The sequence below is a fragment of the Rhinoderma darwinii genome, chromosome 11 (assembly GCF_050947455.1).
Source record: "Rhinoderma darwinii isolate aRhiDar2 chromosome 11, aRhiDar2.hap1, whole genome shotgun sequence".
In the NCBI taxonomy this organism is placed as follows: domain Eukaryota; kingdom Metazoa; phylum Chordata; class Amphibia; order Anura; family Rhinodermatidae; genus Rhinoderma; species Rhinoderma darwinii.
The window spans coordinates 40,713,969-40,734,217 of NC_134697.1; the positions used below are offsets into that span (position 1 = coordinate 40,713,969).

The 20,249-nt window shown below is 39.8% G+C and overlaps 1 protein-coding gene across 2 annotated transcripts in view; it reads right to left on the bottom strand.

The window, feature by feature from the left end:
* CABCOCO1 (ciliary associated calcium binding coiled-coil 1) overlaps positions 1–20,249 on the bottom strand; it is a 106,242-nt gene that overhangs the window by 49,288 nt on the left and 36,705 nt on the right. For both annotated transcript variants that reach the window (XM_075842642.1, XM_075842641.1), the window contains exons 3-5: positions 18,493–18,662; positions 17,347–17,491; positions 11,397–11,469 (exon numbers count right to left, since the gene is read on the bottom strand). In XM_075842642.1, the coding sequence (XP_075698757.1) occupies positions 11,397–11,469; positions 17,347–17,491; positions 18,493–18,662 (388 nt within the window). The remainder of the gene's footprint in view (positions 1–11,396; positions 11,470–17,346; positions 17,492–18,492; positions 18,663–20,249) is intronic.

The following is a 20,249-nucleotide window of genomic DNA, read 5'->3' on the forward strand; positions in this document are numbered from 1 at the left end:
AAGCACAGGTAGAATGCAGTACAGTACAAAAAAGAAGAGGTAGAAAGCAGTACAGTACATAAAGTACATGTAGAACAGGTAGATAGCAGTACATAAAGCACAGGTAGAAAGCAGTAAAGTACATGCAGAACAGGTAGATAGCAGTACATAAAGCACAGGAAGAAAGCAGTAAAGTACATGCAGAACAGGTAGATAGCAGTACATAAAGAACAGGAAGAAAGCAGTAAAGTACATGCAGAACAGGAAGATAGCAGTACAGTATATGCAGCTAGGTAGAAAACAGTACACTAATTGTAATAAAGGTAGAGGGCAGTGTAGCACAGGTAGAGTACATGTAGCACAGGTAGAGAGTAGTACACTAATTGTAACAAAGGTAGAGGGCAGCACTGTACATATAGCACAGGTGGCATACATGTGGCACAGGTACATAGCACTACGGTGCATGAAGCACAGATAAAGTGCAGCTTCAACCCCTTTCCGACATCTGCCGTGTATATATAAAGTGAAGGTCGGGTGGGGGGGGAGAGTATGGAGCGTGTTCACGGTGTATATATAAAGTGAAGGTCGGGTGGGGGGGGAGAGTATGGAGCGTGTTCACGGGCTGAGCCCGGCTCCATAGAATTAGCGTGTCAGCTGTGTGCATCCCGCATGTTTAACCCCCTTAGATGTTGTGGTCAAAAGCGACCGTGACATCTAAGCCATTAGAAACAGGGGCAGGCTCAGCAGGGTGGCGATCACTGAGTGCAGGTGGTAGGCATGGCTTGGCTTCATAGCAGACTATTAGTAGAACGATATACTGCAATACATTAGTATTGCAGTATATCATGCAAACGTTCCAATGACGGCTGGTTCGAGTCGCCTAGGGGGACTAGTAAAAAATAGTTAAATATAGTAAAATAAAAGTTTTTTAAATAAATAAAAATTTAAAGTTAAAAGAACAAAAAACAAAACAAAAAACACAGAACTTTTTCCTATTTTCATCTAAGCACAAAGCAAAAAAAAGGGAAAACTGGCATCGCCACGTCCGTAAAAGTCTGAACTATTACAATATATCACTTAACTCGCATAGTGAATGCCGTAAAAAAAGAATATATATATAAAAAACACCAGAATCGCTGTTTTTTTGTCACTTAATCTCCCTCAAAAAATGTCATAAAAAAAAAGTGATCAAAAAGTCTTATGTACCCCAAAATGGTAATTTTTTTTCCAGTCTCCCACTACAATATATGGTACAATAAATGGTGCCGTGAAAATTCACAACTTGTTCACCAAAAAACAAGCCCTCATACGGCTATATTGACAAAATAAATTATGGCTTTTGGAAGGTGGGGAGGAAAAACCGAAAGTGAAAATCCGAAAAAAGTGACGGGAAGGGGCAAAATTATATACAGGAGCTTGAAAATTATGCAAATGAAGAATGGAAAGATGTTCAAAGGCTTTAAAGTGGCAGCACATATTGTGAAGACTGACAAGAGTTGTACAGAATTGGAATCTGCAAGTTATGTTCTAGAACAGTCTTGCCAGCAATCATGTGGCAAAAGTAAAAGGAAAAATAAAGAACATTAACTTTTCTAAAAAGTTAAATAAAAGATGGAAAGTGCGTGTGTGTGTGTGTGTGTGTGTGTGTGTGTGTGTGTGTGTGTGTGTATGTGTGTGTGTAGTAATTAAGACTGCAGAAATCTTTGGTCAGGCTTGGTTGACACCCAGAAACACATTATTTCATTCAAATAATCGAAGGGTCATGTATTGCTTTTGGACATAGCAGTATGTACATAGTGGTGGGAGTTCTTCCTCTTGTTCTGCTGGAGCTCAAGCTTATAACCATTAATAAAAATGACAGAAACATCTGCTTTCTTAAAAGAGACAACCCCATCTGCTAGTACAGACCATGCCACGTCTAAGGATTGGTAATATCCATCATGTGATGTCTTTTTTGATAGAATGAACATCAGAAACATATTTAATCTGCATTGATATATTTTACCAAGAACAGATATTCCATTAAACATTTGAGAATAATACACAAAATTATCAGCAGACAGGTTTGTCGGCTCACAAAAGTAACAATAATGCTGGAAAGAGTAGTATATGGAAGAAGACAGGAATAAGCATCGAGGGAATACTTTCGAGAACACGGGAATGCTTCATGATTTGTATACCAAATGTGTATATACAGTTTGGGATTAAATAAAACCTGGCAAAGTCATATTTTAGATTCATAAACTGCATGTAAACTGAATGTTTTTGTCCATCCTGGTAACTGAACCTTCTTTCCAGCTTTCGTTATGAAGATAATTTTCATGCAAAGAGCGTGTTCTACAAAGAATCTGTTTTAGAACACCAGAGGCATAGCTAGGACCATCTATGCCCAAATAGAAAATCTATACCTGGCACCAAATACCCATCTCACCTGGCATCACAAACAGTTACTGCAAGGAACGTCTGTAGTAGTATAAACCGCAAAGTATGTGGTAGTCTGAATCCACCCCTACTGTTACATCATTGGCTAATGCTGCTTCTCTGTTTTTCTACCATGCTTTTACCCTGCAGACCTGCCTGCTCAGGTTAGCTGCTACGTATAAGCACAAGCTCACCGTGAAGTCTGTCCATGTTGACATCATATTGTATGAGCTGGCCATGCACATTTTTGCAAATAGCTACAGTTGCAAGAGGCAGTAAGTGAATGGAATTAGGGCAAGTTTTTTGGTGCTGATTTTGACGCGGAAACCGAGTCGGAATCAGTGAGGCGAGGCGGAGGCGACTTTTCCCGCGTTGGAGTTTAGCCGCTCCCGGGGAAAAAAGCGGCATATTCTTTTTTGCCATGGTTCCACCCCTGACCGCCCATTGAAATCAATGGGAGACAGACAAATCATTTTTGCCTGCAGCGCTCAATGTCCGCGGGCGAAAAACATAGCGGGTAAAGCGACAAAAAAAGTGCAGGCAGGTCAAAATCTGTCAAAGTCAGATTTTTTCTGCCTACTAAATCCTCCATGTTAACAGGGCCTTACCTTAATTTTTGCAATGATTACTAATAAAATGTGGCACAACTATAGACAAACACAATCTAACTAAACAAATAACACACAAACAGTTTTGCTGTTCATATCTTTTATTGAGCAAATTAAGTCAACATCTACAATGCTGAAAGAAAAAGTAAGTAAAACCTTAAATTTAATAACATGTAGATCCCCCTTTGAAGCAATCACCTCCACCAAATGATTCCTGTTGCTGCAAATAAGATTTTTACAATGTTGAGGAGGAATTTTAGACCTTTTCTGCCTGAAAATGTGTTTCAGATCATCAATATTTCTGGAATGCCTTGCGGCACAGCCTTTTTTAGGTTTTCATACCACAGTATCTCGATAGGGTTAAGGACCGGTCTTTGACTTGGCCATTCCAAAACACAAACCTTCTTTTTCAACCATTCTTTAGTTGATTTACTTGAGTGTTTTGGGTCATTGTCTTGTTGCATCACCCACTGTCTCTTCAGCTTGAGGTCATGACTGCTGCCCTTACATTCCCCTGTATGTTTATGCTACACCTTTGAATTTATTGTTCCCCTCAATGATCGCAAGGCATTCAGGTCCTGAGGCAGTAAATCAGCCACAAACCATGATGCTCCTTCCACCATGCTTCACAGTTTGGATGAAGTTCTAGTGTTGGTGTGTAGTGTTCTTTTTCCTCGAAACATAACTTTGTGCATTTATACTAAAAAGTTCCACTTTTGTCTCATCTGTCCATAGAACATTTTCTTCATAGGAATTATAAAACATCCAGGTGGTCTTGGGCAAACTTGAGAAGGTACGCAATGTGGTTTTTTTGGACAGCGGCTTCATTTATGGTCTACCTCAATGAACACAATTCTTGCTGAGTGTTTTTCTAATAGTAGACACATATACAGAGGTTTTTGCAGTTTGTAGAGTCTTCAGCGGGTCTTTTGCGGTTTCCCTTGGGTTCTTTCTTACCACTTTCAGGATTGCCAATTGTGCTCTTGGAGTGATCTTGACAGGGCGTCCACTCCTAGACGTAGCAACAGTCCGAATTTTCTCCATTTGTAAAAGATCTGTATAACCGTGGATTGATGTACACCCAGGTCTTTAGCAATGCTTTTGTAGACTTTTTCAACTTCATGCGTCTATATAACAGTAATCAGGTTTAGTGTGCCTTTATTTAACTCGCAAAGTACCTGTGTAACCCACTTCCAATCTCATTTTCTTAATTGAATGTGGATGTTTACTCAATGTGCTCAATAGACATATACTGTACAACTGTTTGTGTGTTATTAGTTTAGATCTATTTTTGTGTATAATTGATAACAATCAGACCACATTTATTTAGTAATCAATCCATAAATTCAGGTAATTCCAAAGGGTTCACTTACTTTTTCTTTTAACAGTATCCCTCCCACGCACATGCTTTCTCAAATTAGTAGAGAATGAACTTTTACTGTCATATAGCACTGCCAGACCCCTCTTTATCTTCTGGAATGTTGGTCTGAACCCCATACACTTTAGATTATTGGAGTGATCCTCTGAAATGTAATTGTTTGGTAGGAGTGGCTTTATAGCAATAGCTAATATTTGCAACATATACTGTATACTGAGCCAGGGGAAGCTCTGATATAACTCCTGGCAATGATATGGTATGGCAATATATAATATCAGTTGTATATATACACACACACACACACACACACACACACATGCACACAACATATCAACATTAGGTATGTAAAAAACATATAATAGATACAGGGTAAATAAATACATATACAGGGGAAATTAGACCATAGAAAAATAAGGTACATATTTCGTACAGTGTATTTCTCTTGTAATTGCATGTACAGTATCACAGTAGAGTTTAGTAAATATATATTTCTTAGACTAAACAGGTAGGTTATGTTACTACTAGGTTTCTACAACAAAAGGAGCGTAAAGGCATTTGCCCTCTGTAGGGTTAGGTAGGTAGGGTTAGCACTTCTTGGTTCTTATGACAGGTAAACTCTCCCGTGAGACCATAATGTTGAATAGTATAAAACAGTGACAACTGTATTTGAATACTGTTCATTCAAACCTACAAGTGGTGTATGGATATAAATATCTGTGGAGTAGCACTTTATGAGTCTGTAAAGGCTTGCACGGAGATGCAAATATCCAGGTAATAATCCCTAAAATGGCCATAACAACACTAGTATTTGTAAGGTGTGCGGTGAAAAGGGGTCAGACAATGCATACTGCAGTGTAGGGCACTATATAGATGTAAAAAAGGAGACACGAGAGCCAGTGGAGATCTTAACCCACATGTTACTGACATAAATATTAAAGGGGTTGTCCCAAGATTAAATGTTATCCCCTTACCACAGGATAGGTGATAACATGTTGATCGGCGGGGGTTCCAGCCATCGGACCCCCACCGAACAAGAGAATGGGGGGTCCCATTCCTCTGAATGAATGGACCGGCAGGTCGAACATGCGCACTGCCGGTATATTCACTACCTATGGGACAGCCGGAGAACTAGTCAGTCTTGTTCCATAAAATGTGTGGGAACGTCTTCCAAAGAAAGTAAAGGAAGCAAATAATGTCTTCCAAAAGAAAGTAAAACTAGCATCAAGATACATGGACATACCTGAGTGAGCTCTAGTAGTCCCATGGCACAGTGGCAGATAGCCACATTTTGGCCACTCAGCGGTTAAATTAAGACTTCAACTTAACTTTTAAAAAAAACAGATTAATACCGCAGCCCGAGATGGGGAATGACATTGTGTGACAAGCTGATTTTCCCATTCTCTGCTGTTAGCATAGTGGCAATGCAGTTTTGAGCTGAGAAACATGAGTCATGTCTCATTATCAAAACCATTGTTTCTCTTTTTGCCATATTAACCATATTTAGCAGAAAAAAAAAAAATTGGTGGAGAATCCTATTCAGTCAAACTCAATATAGTATTTACTCCAATAATATAGCTATCACTAAAGGCTATCAATGTCCACTATGGGAAGAACGGAAGTCGGCAGAGGCAGCGTAATGCATTGGGCAATGTACTGCTGGAAAACCTTGAGTCCTAGCAGTCATGTTGATGTTACTTTGGCATGCACTACCTACCAAAACTTTATTTCCAACAAAGCACAAACGTTCATGGCAACGTTAGTCTTTAATGGCAGTGGTCTCTTTTAGCAGGATAATGTGCCCTGCCTCACTGCAAAAATTTTCAGGAATGGTTTGAGGAACATGACAAAATGTTAACGTTTTTGACTTGGCCTCCAAATTTCCCAGGTCCGAATCCGATTGAGCATTTGTGTGATGTGTTCAAAAAACAAGTTCTATCCATGAAGGCTCCACCTCGCAACTTACAAGACCTAAAGGATCTGCTGCCAACATCTAAAAAGGGATTTTTGCAAACTACAATACTATACCTATCCATTATATATCTAATTTTTCAAGACATACAAACTAACAAAGGACTGTATACAATTTATTTCCATAAAAAATATTATCTATGTACTTATCAAGTTTTTAAAACAATGAATAATGAATTATTCTATTTATGTTGTGGCTGCCAGTGTTACGTCTCAGATGAGGAATTTTACAGAGACAATATTAAATGTGCTCTCTCCCCAGATTTCCATTATTCTCATTTCCAATATAGTGTTCTCATTATCATAACAGCGGACCGTCATCTATTTTTATAGTAGCCTGTTGTTTGTAAATTAAATAATCCTATTATTTTCAATGTAAAATCCTGGTGTGAGTCGGGGGTATATTTTTTCCTCACTGGAGTAGAACGTCAATAAATCCTCTTTTCTAAGTGGAGAGGTGCCCAATGTATTTCACAGCTTGCCTAAATGTTTCCAAAGTACTAAGCCAAGGTAATAAAAACAAAGCGCCCAGCTATTGCCAACAAGAATTGTTTCAATGTTTACAAATAAAAAACGGTCACAAGTAACAATGTTCCTTCTGTGTTATGACATAGTAAAAACACATAAGAAATGAAAAAAAAATTGCACAAAAAGAAAAAAAGATTGCAGTTGCTCTGCAATGAAATTAGTGAGATTATTAAACCAAAATACGCAAGGTTTGGAGGAAAAAAAAAAAAAAAAAAAAAAAAGGTCAAAGCAGAATGTTCACCTAACACAAAAATCATTAAATGACTAAAGCAGCAGAAATACTGTTAGGATATAAAAGGAACACATTATTGAATGCTTAATAAAGATAGATGTGTTCAAATTATTCAGGCTGTATATAACTCCCCCGAGAGCGGTGAAGTAATTGACTGAATTCATTTCTAAACCAATAAAGAAGTAATCTCTTGAACAAGACAGATATCAAAAGATTAAAGAAGGCCAAATATTGTGCCTGCTGTAAATTAAAAAGAGAGGTACTTTTACCAATTAAACGCTACTGCTATTATAATTCCTGTCATGTTTTAGAAAGAGTTAGGTGCCAAGGTAACGATAGGTTTGAAATATCCTTTCTTATGAGTGATTTCATTAGAGAAACAAGAGACAAAAGTGTCTGCATACTTAACCCCTGATACCTGTTGAACAAAGATCTATACGCTCTGCCGTCATACAGGACTCAAATATATGACGCATATATTTAACAAAAAGATGGAAGCTCACATGGGACATACAGTAAAACATTTCAACTTCTTTATGAAAACCATCCCGATCCGGACCAGATTTTTTTTGTGATGGATTGTCAATTCTTTAATTTTCGATGTATATTGGCCTCTTCTATGAGAGGGCCACTCTTCTAGAAGACTATTTTCACAGCAAAAACTGCGTTGTCTCAAAAAGATTTCACTGTATGCAGTATATCCAAAAGGCCAACTCAGCCAAGTCAGCGCACAGAGAACTCAATTGGTGCCTTCTTCCGCTCAAACCTAAACATGTAGATGGAACCACCACGTATTTCACTGAGCTTGCAAACCTTTAACCTATTTTTGATAACATTTGTTTTCTTAAAAAACCCTGGAAAATCTTTTAGAACATAAATATGCGCAGGTGCTAAGGGTGTTTGTTACTCTATGCAGAAAGCAAGCAGGTGGTGCTCTGAAGACCTTGATCTGAGTAGGGTTTTGAGAGATAAGCAAAGTCTCCCAAAAACATTTAATTTACACTTCAGCTTAACTTAAGAAATTGTAAAAATACAAAGGTTGACCAAATTTTCAAACATATCACGAAGTTCTTACTTTGCTAAGGCAATATTGCCATTTATAAACGGATTGCAATTTCTAGAAATTACCTCATCAGCATATCTGTAAGTCAATGTGGTTTTGATGAACCATAAATCTGATGAAAGATACATACTTAATTAACCAGGGTTTTGCACCTTTGATGTATTGATAACCTCAAGTAACCCAGATTGCGTTAACTCCTTAACGCCGAAGGACGGATATATCCGTCCTCAGCAGCTGCTAGTTCGCGCAGGAGGACGGATATATCCGTCCTGTGATAGCGCGGGTACTGAGACTGTACCCACGCGATCAGCGGCAGGAGCACGGCTGTTATACTCAGCCTGGCTCCTGCCGGAATCGAAGCGCGCGCCGATTCCGGCAGTTTAACCCATTAAATGCCGCTGTCAATAGTGACAGCGGCATTTAATGTGTTTGACAGAGGGGGGAGCTCCCTCTGTCACCCGATCGGCGCCCCCGCAAACAAATCGCGGGTCGCCGTCGGGTTTCCATGACAGCCGGGGGTCTAACAAAGACCCCCAGGTCTGCCTTCAGCATCTGCCTGTTAGGCGATGTCGGAGGCATGACCTAACAGGTTGCCTGTCAGTTTTACACTGACAGGCAATAATGCTTTGGTATACTAAGTATACCAAAGCATTATATATGCGATCGGCACATCGTATAGTGAAGTCCCCTGGTGGGACAAAAAAAAAAAATGTAAAACAGTTAAATAAAGTTTGTGAAAAAAAAATAAAAATAATTACAGTCAAAGTCAAATAAAACGACTTTTTTGGCCCAAAAAGTAGTTTTATTTAGTAAAACGGTCAAAACAAATCACACATACACATATATGGTATCCCCGCGTTCGTAACAACTTGACCAATAAAATGAACATATTAATTAAACCGCCGGATGAACGGCGTCCAAAGAAAACGCAAAAAACAACGTCAAAATTCTCTCTTTTCTCCCATTCCCCCCATAAAAAATAAAATAAAAGTTAATCTATAAGTCCTATGTACCCCAAAATAGTACTAATAAAAACTACACATTGGCCCGCAAAAATCAAGCCCACATACGGCCACATCGACGGAAAAATAAAAACGTTACGGCTCTTGGAATGCGGCGATGCAAAAACAAGTAATTTTTTTCTAAAAGGGTTTTTATTGTGCAAACGTAGGAAAAACATATAAAACCTTTACATATTTGGTATCCCCGTAATCGTGCCGACCCATAGAATAAAGTGAACATGTTATTTACGCTGCATAGTAAACGCCGTAAACTTATAACGTGAAAATCAATGCTGGAATAGCTGCTTATTTTCAATACTCTCCTAAAATAAAGTTAATAAAAGTTAATCAATATGTTATAAGCATCTAAAAATGGTACAATTACAAAACACAACTCGTCCCGCAAAAAACAAGCCCTTATACGGCTATGTCGACGGAATAAAAAAAGAGTTACGACTCTTGGAATGCGACCGTGAAAAAACAAAAAATAATCATTGGTCATTAACGTGCAAAATGGCCCGGTCATTAAGGGGTTAAAGGCAAATTGGAGTATGAATGTCATTGCCACATTTAGAATTTTTTGCGTTGATAACTTTTACAAATCTAATTAAAGTTTGTGGTCTGAGTACACAATAGATTTCATTATCTCATTATCCCACTCATTCTCTTTATATAAACATACCACCGTGGTAAAACAGAACCGCGTATTGCTCAAAGAAGACCCTGAGGTATCTATCCAGGGTGACTAAAGTTTTTCAAATTTGCGGACAGCTCCCCTCTTTCTATACACCCCTTTCTCCAGACCCAACAGCCAATTAATCTATCCATATATTCACCTGCAGTGGGGCCTGTATTATCTAACCAATGATGGGCAGTGGCATAACTACCGCTGCAGCAGCCACTAGCAGTCGCTGTAGATGCTACAGTGGTAGCAACGCCACATTCAATAGTATCTGCGTCTGAACTAGGCTACAGGCCATGTTCAGCCTGCAGCCTATCAGGCGCAGGGACAGGATCTCTTTGCAGGCCAGCTTTGTGGAGCAGTACCGTTTGTTGCGGGAACGCGGCCTAGGTGAGTATAATATTTGTTTTCAGGGCACTGTCTACAAGGGGGAGGAGGGGGCACTGTCTGCAGGGGGTGGCTGTATGGCACAATCTACAGGTGGGGCTGTATGGCACAATCTACAGGGGGGCACTATCTACAAGGGGCGGCTGTGTGTGGTACCCAGATGGGGGGAGGGGGGGCAGTCTTTCCCAGTTACACCCCGGATGTTGGGCAATTATTTTATGAGGCATATAAAGCATCCTGGCCACTACTATTTTACCAGCTTCGCTGGTTGGCAGGCCCTCAATATTAGTAAGCATACAAATGGGGAAGGAACAATAATGACCACGTAAACCCGGTTTACTGTCTCAACCACAGATCTCCAAACCTGCTCTATTTCCGAGCAAGTCCATAATATATGTGGCAAATCAGCTGGTTGGGTCTGGCATCTGGGGCAAAAAGCATCCAGGCGCACCCCAATGTCAAAGAGAAATTTAGGCATCTTAGACACTCTATGAAGTAAATAAATATGTGACAACCTGTGAGAGCTGAATTCTCAGAATGTCATGCCAACGATCCTACAATGTAAAATCTTTACTTTACTAGCGACATTGAATTGAGATGAATAAATAATGATGCAACTTAATGAGTTAAACAGCATTTATATGATAATTCCTCTTACTTTTATTAAGTTTTTAACCCCATATAGTGAAAAAAGATTTCATTTACTTACATTTTTTATGTTGTTTTTGACATTTACAACATGTGTACATGCACGGGAGTTAGTTTATATGTGTAGCTTATTGGATGCTCCTCCGTTACTGGGAACAATTTTAAAGTCTCTCTGGTTCTACAAAAAGGAGCTCTTCATCCATTATGGCTACTGAGGTCATAAGTAACCCCAAAAGAAAAAATAGCCACAACATAAAAGAAACTTATTACGTTCATACATATATTCTTTTCAGAATTAGGACTTTTACTCGAACAGTAATGCAAACAGTGTTAAGCCTATGAGTATATGATATCTAAAGTACCACTTTAGTAGATTATTTGAGATGTATTTTCCGAACCTTTACTTGAAATCACATGGTTTATATATTTTTATTTGTCAAGAAAAACCAAACATGCATAGTATGAAAAGAACTGTAATGGTATTTAGTTGCTCTTTCTTACCTCTGCTCCTATAACCATTTGTTCCCTCGGGACAGTAAACATGCATTCATAAAGCCTATAATGCTGAAATAAACTAAAACAGAAGAGCACAATGAATTACATCAATATGCAAATCCAAAAAGCAAGATTAAATATAATGTACAAACACGTATCTACATATAGACACTGTGGCTCCAAGCTTCCTGTATATGCTGCACATTTTATCAATCAGATTATCTAGAACCGATTCCACCAAACAAAAGTTGAGTTTCTGATTGTCCGATAGGGCTCAGGCATTTCAATTTACATGTAGTGCAAGCGGTCTTTTGATTCTATGATCGGAGGTACGGAGACCTTTTAGTGGGTGCAGATATACACACTAACTTCTCTTTACTAAGCCATTTTACAGATGATTTAAAGTTTCTTTTTAGTGACAGATACCCTAACTGTGTGTTCACCCATATTAGTAAAATCAACTTTTTTGCAGAAATTTTGCAAACGCGATTTGGCTGCGACATGTGAAAATACCCGAAGGATTGTTCCAATTGGTAAAATGCTGGCTGTAGTAGTTCATACTGAGAGTCAGTACTGAAGAAACCCTTGGAAGGCTTTCCCATTTCATGAAAATACATCTTAATCTTTGTTTAATGTACAGTTATACAGCTTTCTAATACTTTCGATTTTTCATTATTCCAAGATCTATGCTAGTTGTCAGCGAATAGAAAGATTCTTGTTCACATTCAGAGATTGACAAGGTGCACAGCTCATTACAAGAGAGATCTAATATACTAAATCTATGCATCTGTGTGAGGAGTACTAGGTCAGGATTGGTTTTCAGCCTCTGAATGTGAATAAGAAGGTTTACATGCCCTGCCAGCAATCAGTCATCTTGAAAATTGAAACATGAAGAAGCAAAATGTTTTGCTTACATAGAAACAAAAAACATGTATGAGCTGCGCTTAAACCCCCAGTGATAACAGTCATTCTCGGTAATCAGATTAAAGGGGTATTTTGGGCATTTATAACATATCTTGTGGTCTGCAGGTATAGGGGAGTCTCACATTTGCTGATTCAAAGTGTCCATCAAAGGCCCCTTTTCCCAATTGAAATAAATGGAGAGGTGAACGCAATAGAGACAGTGACAAGCAGAACTTTTTGGATCTGTAACTCTCATAGAGAGCCTTGTGTGAGCCACACCTTAGGGACATAGGGAAGAGCAGCCATTTCGAAACTACAAACAAATGGTCTTGGGATCCCCAATCTACCAATAGTTGAGGGTCTCAGAGGTAGGACCCGCACCTGTCTGAAATGTATGACATATAATGTGGTTATACGATAAATGTCTATGATGGGAATACCCCTCTAATGGGGTACAATAGTCCTTCTTGAGATAATTAAACACAGCAATATCAAAGATTTGTATATCACATGAGTATGATTGCGATATACGGTCTCACTTTTGTAAATTTAAAATTCTGAAAAGAAAGAATTTACCCAAAAAAATAAATATATATTTATAATTGCACTTACAGAGGTTCAAAAATAGACAGCACCCCCAGTATGAATGTGAGAAATAAAGAGCTGTTATTAGCCCTGGTACCCTGATTACCTGTGCTGCTGGACTGTGGACTTTATAATTGCACTTATAGTTATAGGTCATATTTCCTGTTCTGGAAATGACCTGAAATCCACAGGCGTTTTTTGCCACGGTTTTCACCTTTTGAATTGTAATTGGTAATGTGTCACGTACTCTCTGCCTGCGGCTCCCTCGGTTTCCAGGACATCGAGAGTTACTCGCTCGGGAGTCGCCCGGCCTGGCAGACTGAGGCAGTCTGCAGCCAATAGGAGCTCAGGAGCATCAGGCCAATCAAAGCCTGGCTGATGTTCCTGAGCTCCCGCCCTCTCCTTATTTAGTTCAGCCTGGGATAGTTGGCCTTTGTCAGTAATTAGAGTTACCTTGCCTGGTGCTTTCCCTTGTTCCAGACTTCCCTGAGCGACTGTTTACTGTGTATTTGTTCATGACATAATATCTGCAAAAAACCTGGACGAAATCCGCAACAGATAAGACAGGCTGGTGCTCTCAAATCTGCAGTGTAAAACACCATTCACATTCATTGTACTTTACTGTAGTTAGTTGCGGACTCTCAGTGCCGTGTTATGAACATTGCCTTAGGTTTGCCAGCATAAAGGTCCCCTGCACACGGCCGTGGTTACTCATTTGCGGTCCATGCTCCCATTATAAAGTATGGGAGCACAGTCCGTAAAATGAAAAAATAGGACAAGTCTTATTTTTCGTGTCCTTGGACAATAGAAATGTGGAAGGTCCTGGGCAGCCCGCCTTGTCTAATATTATGGGCGTGACTAATAGGCTGTAAGCCAGGATGGTACACTACATGCCCCCATGTGACTGACATTCTTATAAAAGCTACATTTGTGTGCAATGATAATATAAAGCGGCCACCCCCCTGATGAATAGTAGGCTTGTGAGTGGGGGTTCATCAGTATATTGCACATGTGCAACCTTCCTCCATGTAGCATGGTGGTTTGCCTGTGTCCTGCTGGGAGGTGTTGTACTTGCCCTTATGAGTAAGAATGGCCTGCTCAGTGATTTTAAATCAATATTGTTCTTTTTCAGTGATTTGTTCACTTTAAATGGGTTCTAAATGAATTACTACTTGAGTCTACCAATGTGTTAACAACTAGTACTCACACATTGTAATATTATACACAGCCCTATGAGCTCTTTCTTGCAAGAAGTCAAGGACCTGCATTATAACATCCCCTGGATTTATTAATCTACCCACTCAATTCCTCCCACCCAGAGAAATGTATCAAAGCTCAGCAAGATTTGGTGGATTTCTGTATGAGGATTCAGGATGTCTGCAGAATAGACTACTTGGCAGCCACTGTTCTTTAAGGCTTAGTTCGCACAAAGTTTTTTGGCTCTGTTGTTGATGTGGAAGCCGCACCACAAAAAGGCCGAAATCGCCTCCCATTGATTTCAATGGGAGGCAGAGGCGTTTTTTCCCACGACAGTAACAATATGCTCTTAAAGTAGCGACATGGTCTTTCTTCCCGCGTTTCCGTCTCTGACTTCACTTTGAAATCAATGGGAGGCAGTTAAAGCGTTTTTCACTGAGTTTTATGCCCGCAGCACTCAATTGCCGCGAAAAAAAGTGCAGACAGGTCAAAATCTGCCTCAAAATTCACGAAAGAATTTTGAGGCAGCTTTTTCTGCCTGCAAAAAAGTCTGCGTGAACATACCCAAACTTCTCCCATTGTTGTCTTGTATGTATTGTGCACTTTTGCAACCAATTTGATTTTATTGCTAAAATGCATCTAAATACAAAATGAAGGAACTTTGCTAATACGTATCACAAAACGATAGGATATTTTTGCCAGAACTATGTGCCTTGATGGCAATAGACTACAAACAAACCCTGTGTAGAGTCTGATCCTGCAGTCATGACTTACTTCCTGAGTGACACATGACTGCCAGATCAGACTACACACAGGGTTAGTTTGTAGTCTGTAACCAAGGAGACACTTTGGTCTGCATAGGAGCTGTAGACACAAATTAATAGGACATTTTTAATGAAGACAATTTGAAAAGTTGCTAATTTTTGTTATTTTAGATGTATTGGAGTACTAAAAAATTTTCACATGGCTTATGTGTGAATCAGAAACATACAAGGATGATTTCAAGTGAAATCAGTCTCTGAAAACCAGGCATTTTTTAAACACATTTGCGTGTTTTATGAAGTGTCTCAGTTGATACTGTACATAACATTATATTTTACCTGCATAGAACTATTTTTAGTGGCAATAGTAAATCTTGAGTCCAGCTCCTCTTCTTTCATATGCATGTCTTTGGTAACGTGCAATATGCGTTCCACATCCCTTTTTTTCTACCGCGGCTTCCGTAGTTTTCCGGTTGCCATGACACTAGGGACGCTTTGTTAGCGCCGCCTGTGTTTTAGTTCTCCCTTGGTTCTTGCGGATCCGTCACATAGATGCCCAGCAATTAATTGTGAGTCTCTGTTTATTTTATATGTCTCGGTTTCTGATGTAATCTAATAATACTGTTTTACCGCAAGCATGATCTTTATTATTATTAATAGTTTTTAAACACTTATTTTCATCGACCCAACACAGATCTCCTTTCCCGATTCTCTTCATATGCAATCATTGTTCTTAACTTTTAGAATTGATCATTAAGTCTCGTTTACAAACTTTTAAAATAGGATATAACACTCCAGAAAATGTTAAGTGTCTTTGTTTGATACACCTTGTTTCTGCTATACGTCTGACCTCATTGAGATGACCCTTTGTGACGTCATATATGATCCCTGACCTGTCTGTTTGGTGGTTTTGTCTATGTTTGATGCATCATCCTATTGTATTTAAGATGTCCCTTGTATTGTAACCACATGGCCTGAGGAAGACGCCTGTCCAGCTTCGAAACACGTAGCTTTTATTATTACCAATAAATTTATGTTATCACAATTATTTGGATTAGCAGCGCCGTTTTGTGATCCTATGCATTTTTCTCCTTATCCCATACATTCTGTGGCAACATTCCTGTTGCGAGCATTGGACCTAGCTGCAGCAATTCTTATGAGGATTTTTTTCATGCCGTTTCCACAGTTGTGCCTGTTGTACAACTTCCTAAGGTGAGCACAACACTGTTCCCTTTTTTCTCTCATCCCTCCTTGGGTAATCCGCACCATGTGGCACCGAGTTATGTTTTTTCTCTTTTAGCCTTTGCGTCCTCACGTTGGACACTAATGTATAGTACTTTGTAAAGAGTTTTTCACCTGGTACTCAATAATTTCATTTACATCATATTAGATGGAGTACTAATACAAAGGCTCTCCAGCGGTTGTGAAACTACTACTATTAGTGTGCTAATCTACTTATAAGGCCTCGTGCACACTTCCGAGACATTTTTCACGTCCGTTTGTGACGGATCCGTGTGGCCGTTTTAGCGGCCGTGTGCACTCCGTGTTTCCGTTTCCGTGCGCCGAGCATGGTACTGTCCAGGGTGCTGAAAGAGTTAATGGGCTGCACTAATCGGCGATAACTCTTTCAGCACCCTGGACAGTACCATGCTCGGCGCTCGGAAAATAAAATTTTAATGTAATTAAAAAATATATATATATAATTTCATACTTACTTTCCTCCTGTCCGGCCTCCAGCGATGACGTTTCATCCATGTCGCCGCTGCAGCCAATCACAGTCTGTAGTGGCGGTCACGCACGTCAGGATGACGTCAGAAGGCCGGCCTCCAGGGATGACGCTTCATCCCACGTGACCGCCTCTGCAGCCAATCACAGGCTGCAGCGGCCTCTGCAGCCAATCACAGGCTGCAGCGGCCTCTGAAGCCAATCACAGTCTGCCACGTCAGAAAGGAAGGCTGGACTGGAGGAAGAAGAGGGACTCGTCACCAAGACAACGACCGGGTACGTATGAACTGATATTTATTTTATTTTTAATCACCAGCCTCTTTTCTCTATCAGTGATTGATATAGACAAGTGGCTGCCGATTAGTGTAATATTTCTGTAATGTTTTTCTGCCCGCCCGGCCGTTGCTAGGCAACGGCTCCGTCACACACAGATGCCTTCCGTGTGCCTTCAGTTTTTTTGACGGCCCCATTGACTTGCATTGGCCTCACGGTCACGGAATCTCAGACCAAAGTAGGAAATGCTCTACTTTGGATCGGAACGGAGCAACGGGACCGTCAAAAAAACTGAAGTGTGCATGGCCCCATTGAAATGAATTGGTCAGTGTGTTAGCCGTCAGAAAAACGGCTAGCACCCTGAAGGAAAAAAACTGAAGTGGGCATGGGGCCTAACATGTTTCTAAAAGTCAACGTAGCTGGAAAGTAACAGCTTGCTAGCACCGTTTTATTAATTGGGCATCATATCTGCAGGCCAGGATAGTATAACCTAAAGCAGCACATAAACATACCTGATTTTAAAGTAGTTGATAATATCTTTAGCTTGGTCAACATTAAAATATGCTAATCTTCCTTCATTCTTAAGTGGACTATGTCCTATGCCTGTCAAGGATCTTGCTAGCTCTAATATGTTCTCTTCAAGTGGCATCCTTTTATCTGAAACATAGAACAGGAAAGTTTAGATCATTGGTGGTTACTCTGCCTCACATTCAGTACTTCGCTCCATCAGGGGAGCACATATAACCCTTGGTGAGACTTTGCTGGAAGCAAGGCATCCTCCTAGCTTGAAATAAAAATGAGTAATGCTATATAGCCCATATGGCCACTAAAAAAAAGCATGCTATTTCTATTATTGCATATGGAGAAAATAATTGCATGCAACTTTGTAATTACAGCAGAAAATTCATAAATTCACACACTAATCGCAAGTTGCTCGGCACGAAATGTCCATCTGAGCACTTTGGCCACACTATTAAAATTCCACATACAGATGTGCCCCCCCTTACCTTCGCTTGAATTTGGTTAAGGGCTCCAATTTCTCATGAAACCAATACAATATCTCATGAAACCAATATAATATCACAACATGCTAGCAAAACTCTTGACAGGCTACAATTTACATCAGAACCACTGGGTGGCCACACATAGACACATACAGCATAGACATTTAGTGACAGAGTATCGCAAAATCATGTTATTTTTTTCAAAACTGGTCATCTCTGCCACACATCTCAGGATATGTTGAGATAATATGTACAGTGCAACAAGAGGAGTGTGTGCTTTACAGAAGCAGCAATGACAGGGTGTCAATGCCTTATTCACTTTTTTAGGGTGGGGGAATGTCACTTCTAACCCCAAGACTAGAAAGCAGCAATGCACAGGAAGCATATCAGTTTGTCCTCTGCATTTTATATATACTCTTTGTATCTTGTCTGGTAAAAAGAGCATCAAATTGAACTGAAGGGGGACAGAACCTGTGTGTATGGTATATAGTCCCTGTGTGTATATACTTTGTGTGTATGTACTGTCCCCTATGGTATGGTCAGTGGCGTAATACTGATTATTTAGTCTATAATAAATAAAGAAATATGTAATTTCCTGATATCCTTTAGATAAAGTTGAACCCAGTATATACGGTACACATATTAGGCACGTACCTTGAACATTTTCCATTAGTAAATGTAATAGCCCCATTAAACCTCTCAACTGCTGTAAGTTAAAGCTCCTGTCTTTCCCCCAGCAGAATCCAGACACATAATAATCTACTAAGACGCCTTCCTTCAAATTCGTCTCAGGGTCTTGAACATTAAGAAACCCTTCCATCAGCCTGAAGAAGGTAAAGAAGAAACACAACATTCCAATAAAACATATTTCACTAATTTAAAATAAATTGCTATAGGAAATAAGGCATTATTACAAATTATTATCTCATACAATCCAACATCTTGAAAATAAAAATAGACGCATTCATCCCTGAAGAAACAACCTCTCCCCCAACCTGGATATTTAGTAAAACCTACATGGTTTATACCCATAAACTGTCTTAACCAAGGCACCAGTACCATTGTTAGCCAGTACCTATACTACCACTGTTTTTTCTCTGGGTAACCCATGGTATAGTGCCCGCTCCATAGTGACCCAGTAGGATAGTATCCACTCCCTGGTGCATAGACTATCTTTTGGACACAGGACATAATAGAAACCATACCTTGGTGACTGTTTAGGCTTGATCAATTATATAGCATTCAATATATAATAAATTTTATATTGTACAGTGGTTACTTACCGTTCCATACTCTCATACTGTGATGAGCTGTATTCAGCTGTCTCTGTCGGCCCCTTAGGCTTTAAGTGGAGCGTCAGAGCGCATGTGTGAGAATCGCTCCATTTGAAACTCCTCCTCACTGCAGTCATACATTGAGGAGGAACGGTGGCTCTGGACTCCATGCTCTAGTGACCGGCGGGGTCCCAGCAGTGGGTCCCCAGTGTTAATACATTTATAGACTATCCTGTGGATAGGTGATAAATGCTTTTTTGTGGGATAACCCCTTAAGGGATCTATTGCTAACATCTTGGTGCCAGAAGCCACAGGACATCTTCCGAGGTCTTGTGGAGTCCATGCCTCAAAGGATCAGAGCTCTTTCTGACGCACGAGGTGGACCAATGCAATATTAGTCAGGAGGCTTCAACATTATGGCTGATCGGTGTTTCTCTTGCACATGGGAAATTAAGGGCAAGCTCAGGAAATAAAACATTTCCAAAATGGAAATGATTAGGATATCACTACTGCTAATGGAAAGACTTTCACTAAAGATATTTCTGACCCATCACCTCTGTTACATAAGCTCTAGAGATGAGAGGCAGTAAACTGTTGCTTGAAGATGGAAGAAACTTTGAGAAAGGAGAGCAAAAGTAAGCAAACATACAGGACAAGCATGGGAGAAGCAAAATGGAGAAGGTATGTTATGTACGGAGAGACTTGAGGATGTAGTAAAAGATAAAGTAAGGAAATTATATAAGGTGTAAAGAAGAAACTTTACTATTACATGCATGTTGAATTATCACCCACTTACTGTGGGTATAACCAAGTGCCTCCTGCCACGTACTTGAAATAAATCTAGATCTGAGATCATGATAGATAGCCATCAACACTATATATGATTCCTCTCTGAATGCCAATGAGTGTTCTCTTTATACGAACATCAATAAGGTTGTCCTGATAGTAGGAGAAACTAAGGGGAGCACCAAAACGCAACCACAGATTAGTTTGCTGAAGCCATAATGGTGTTGTTACAGCAGTCTGTACTGGTAACATATCGTACAGTTGTACCGTGAACCCAGAGAGGCCAGTAGGACTAAGTTAGGGTAGATCCATCATAGTACCAGGTGGTTTTGGCAGTAACTGGTGCCCTAC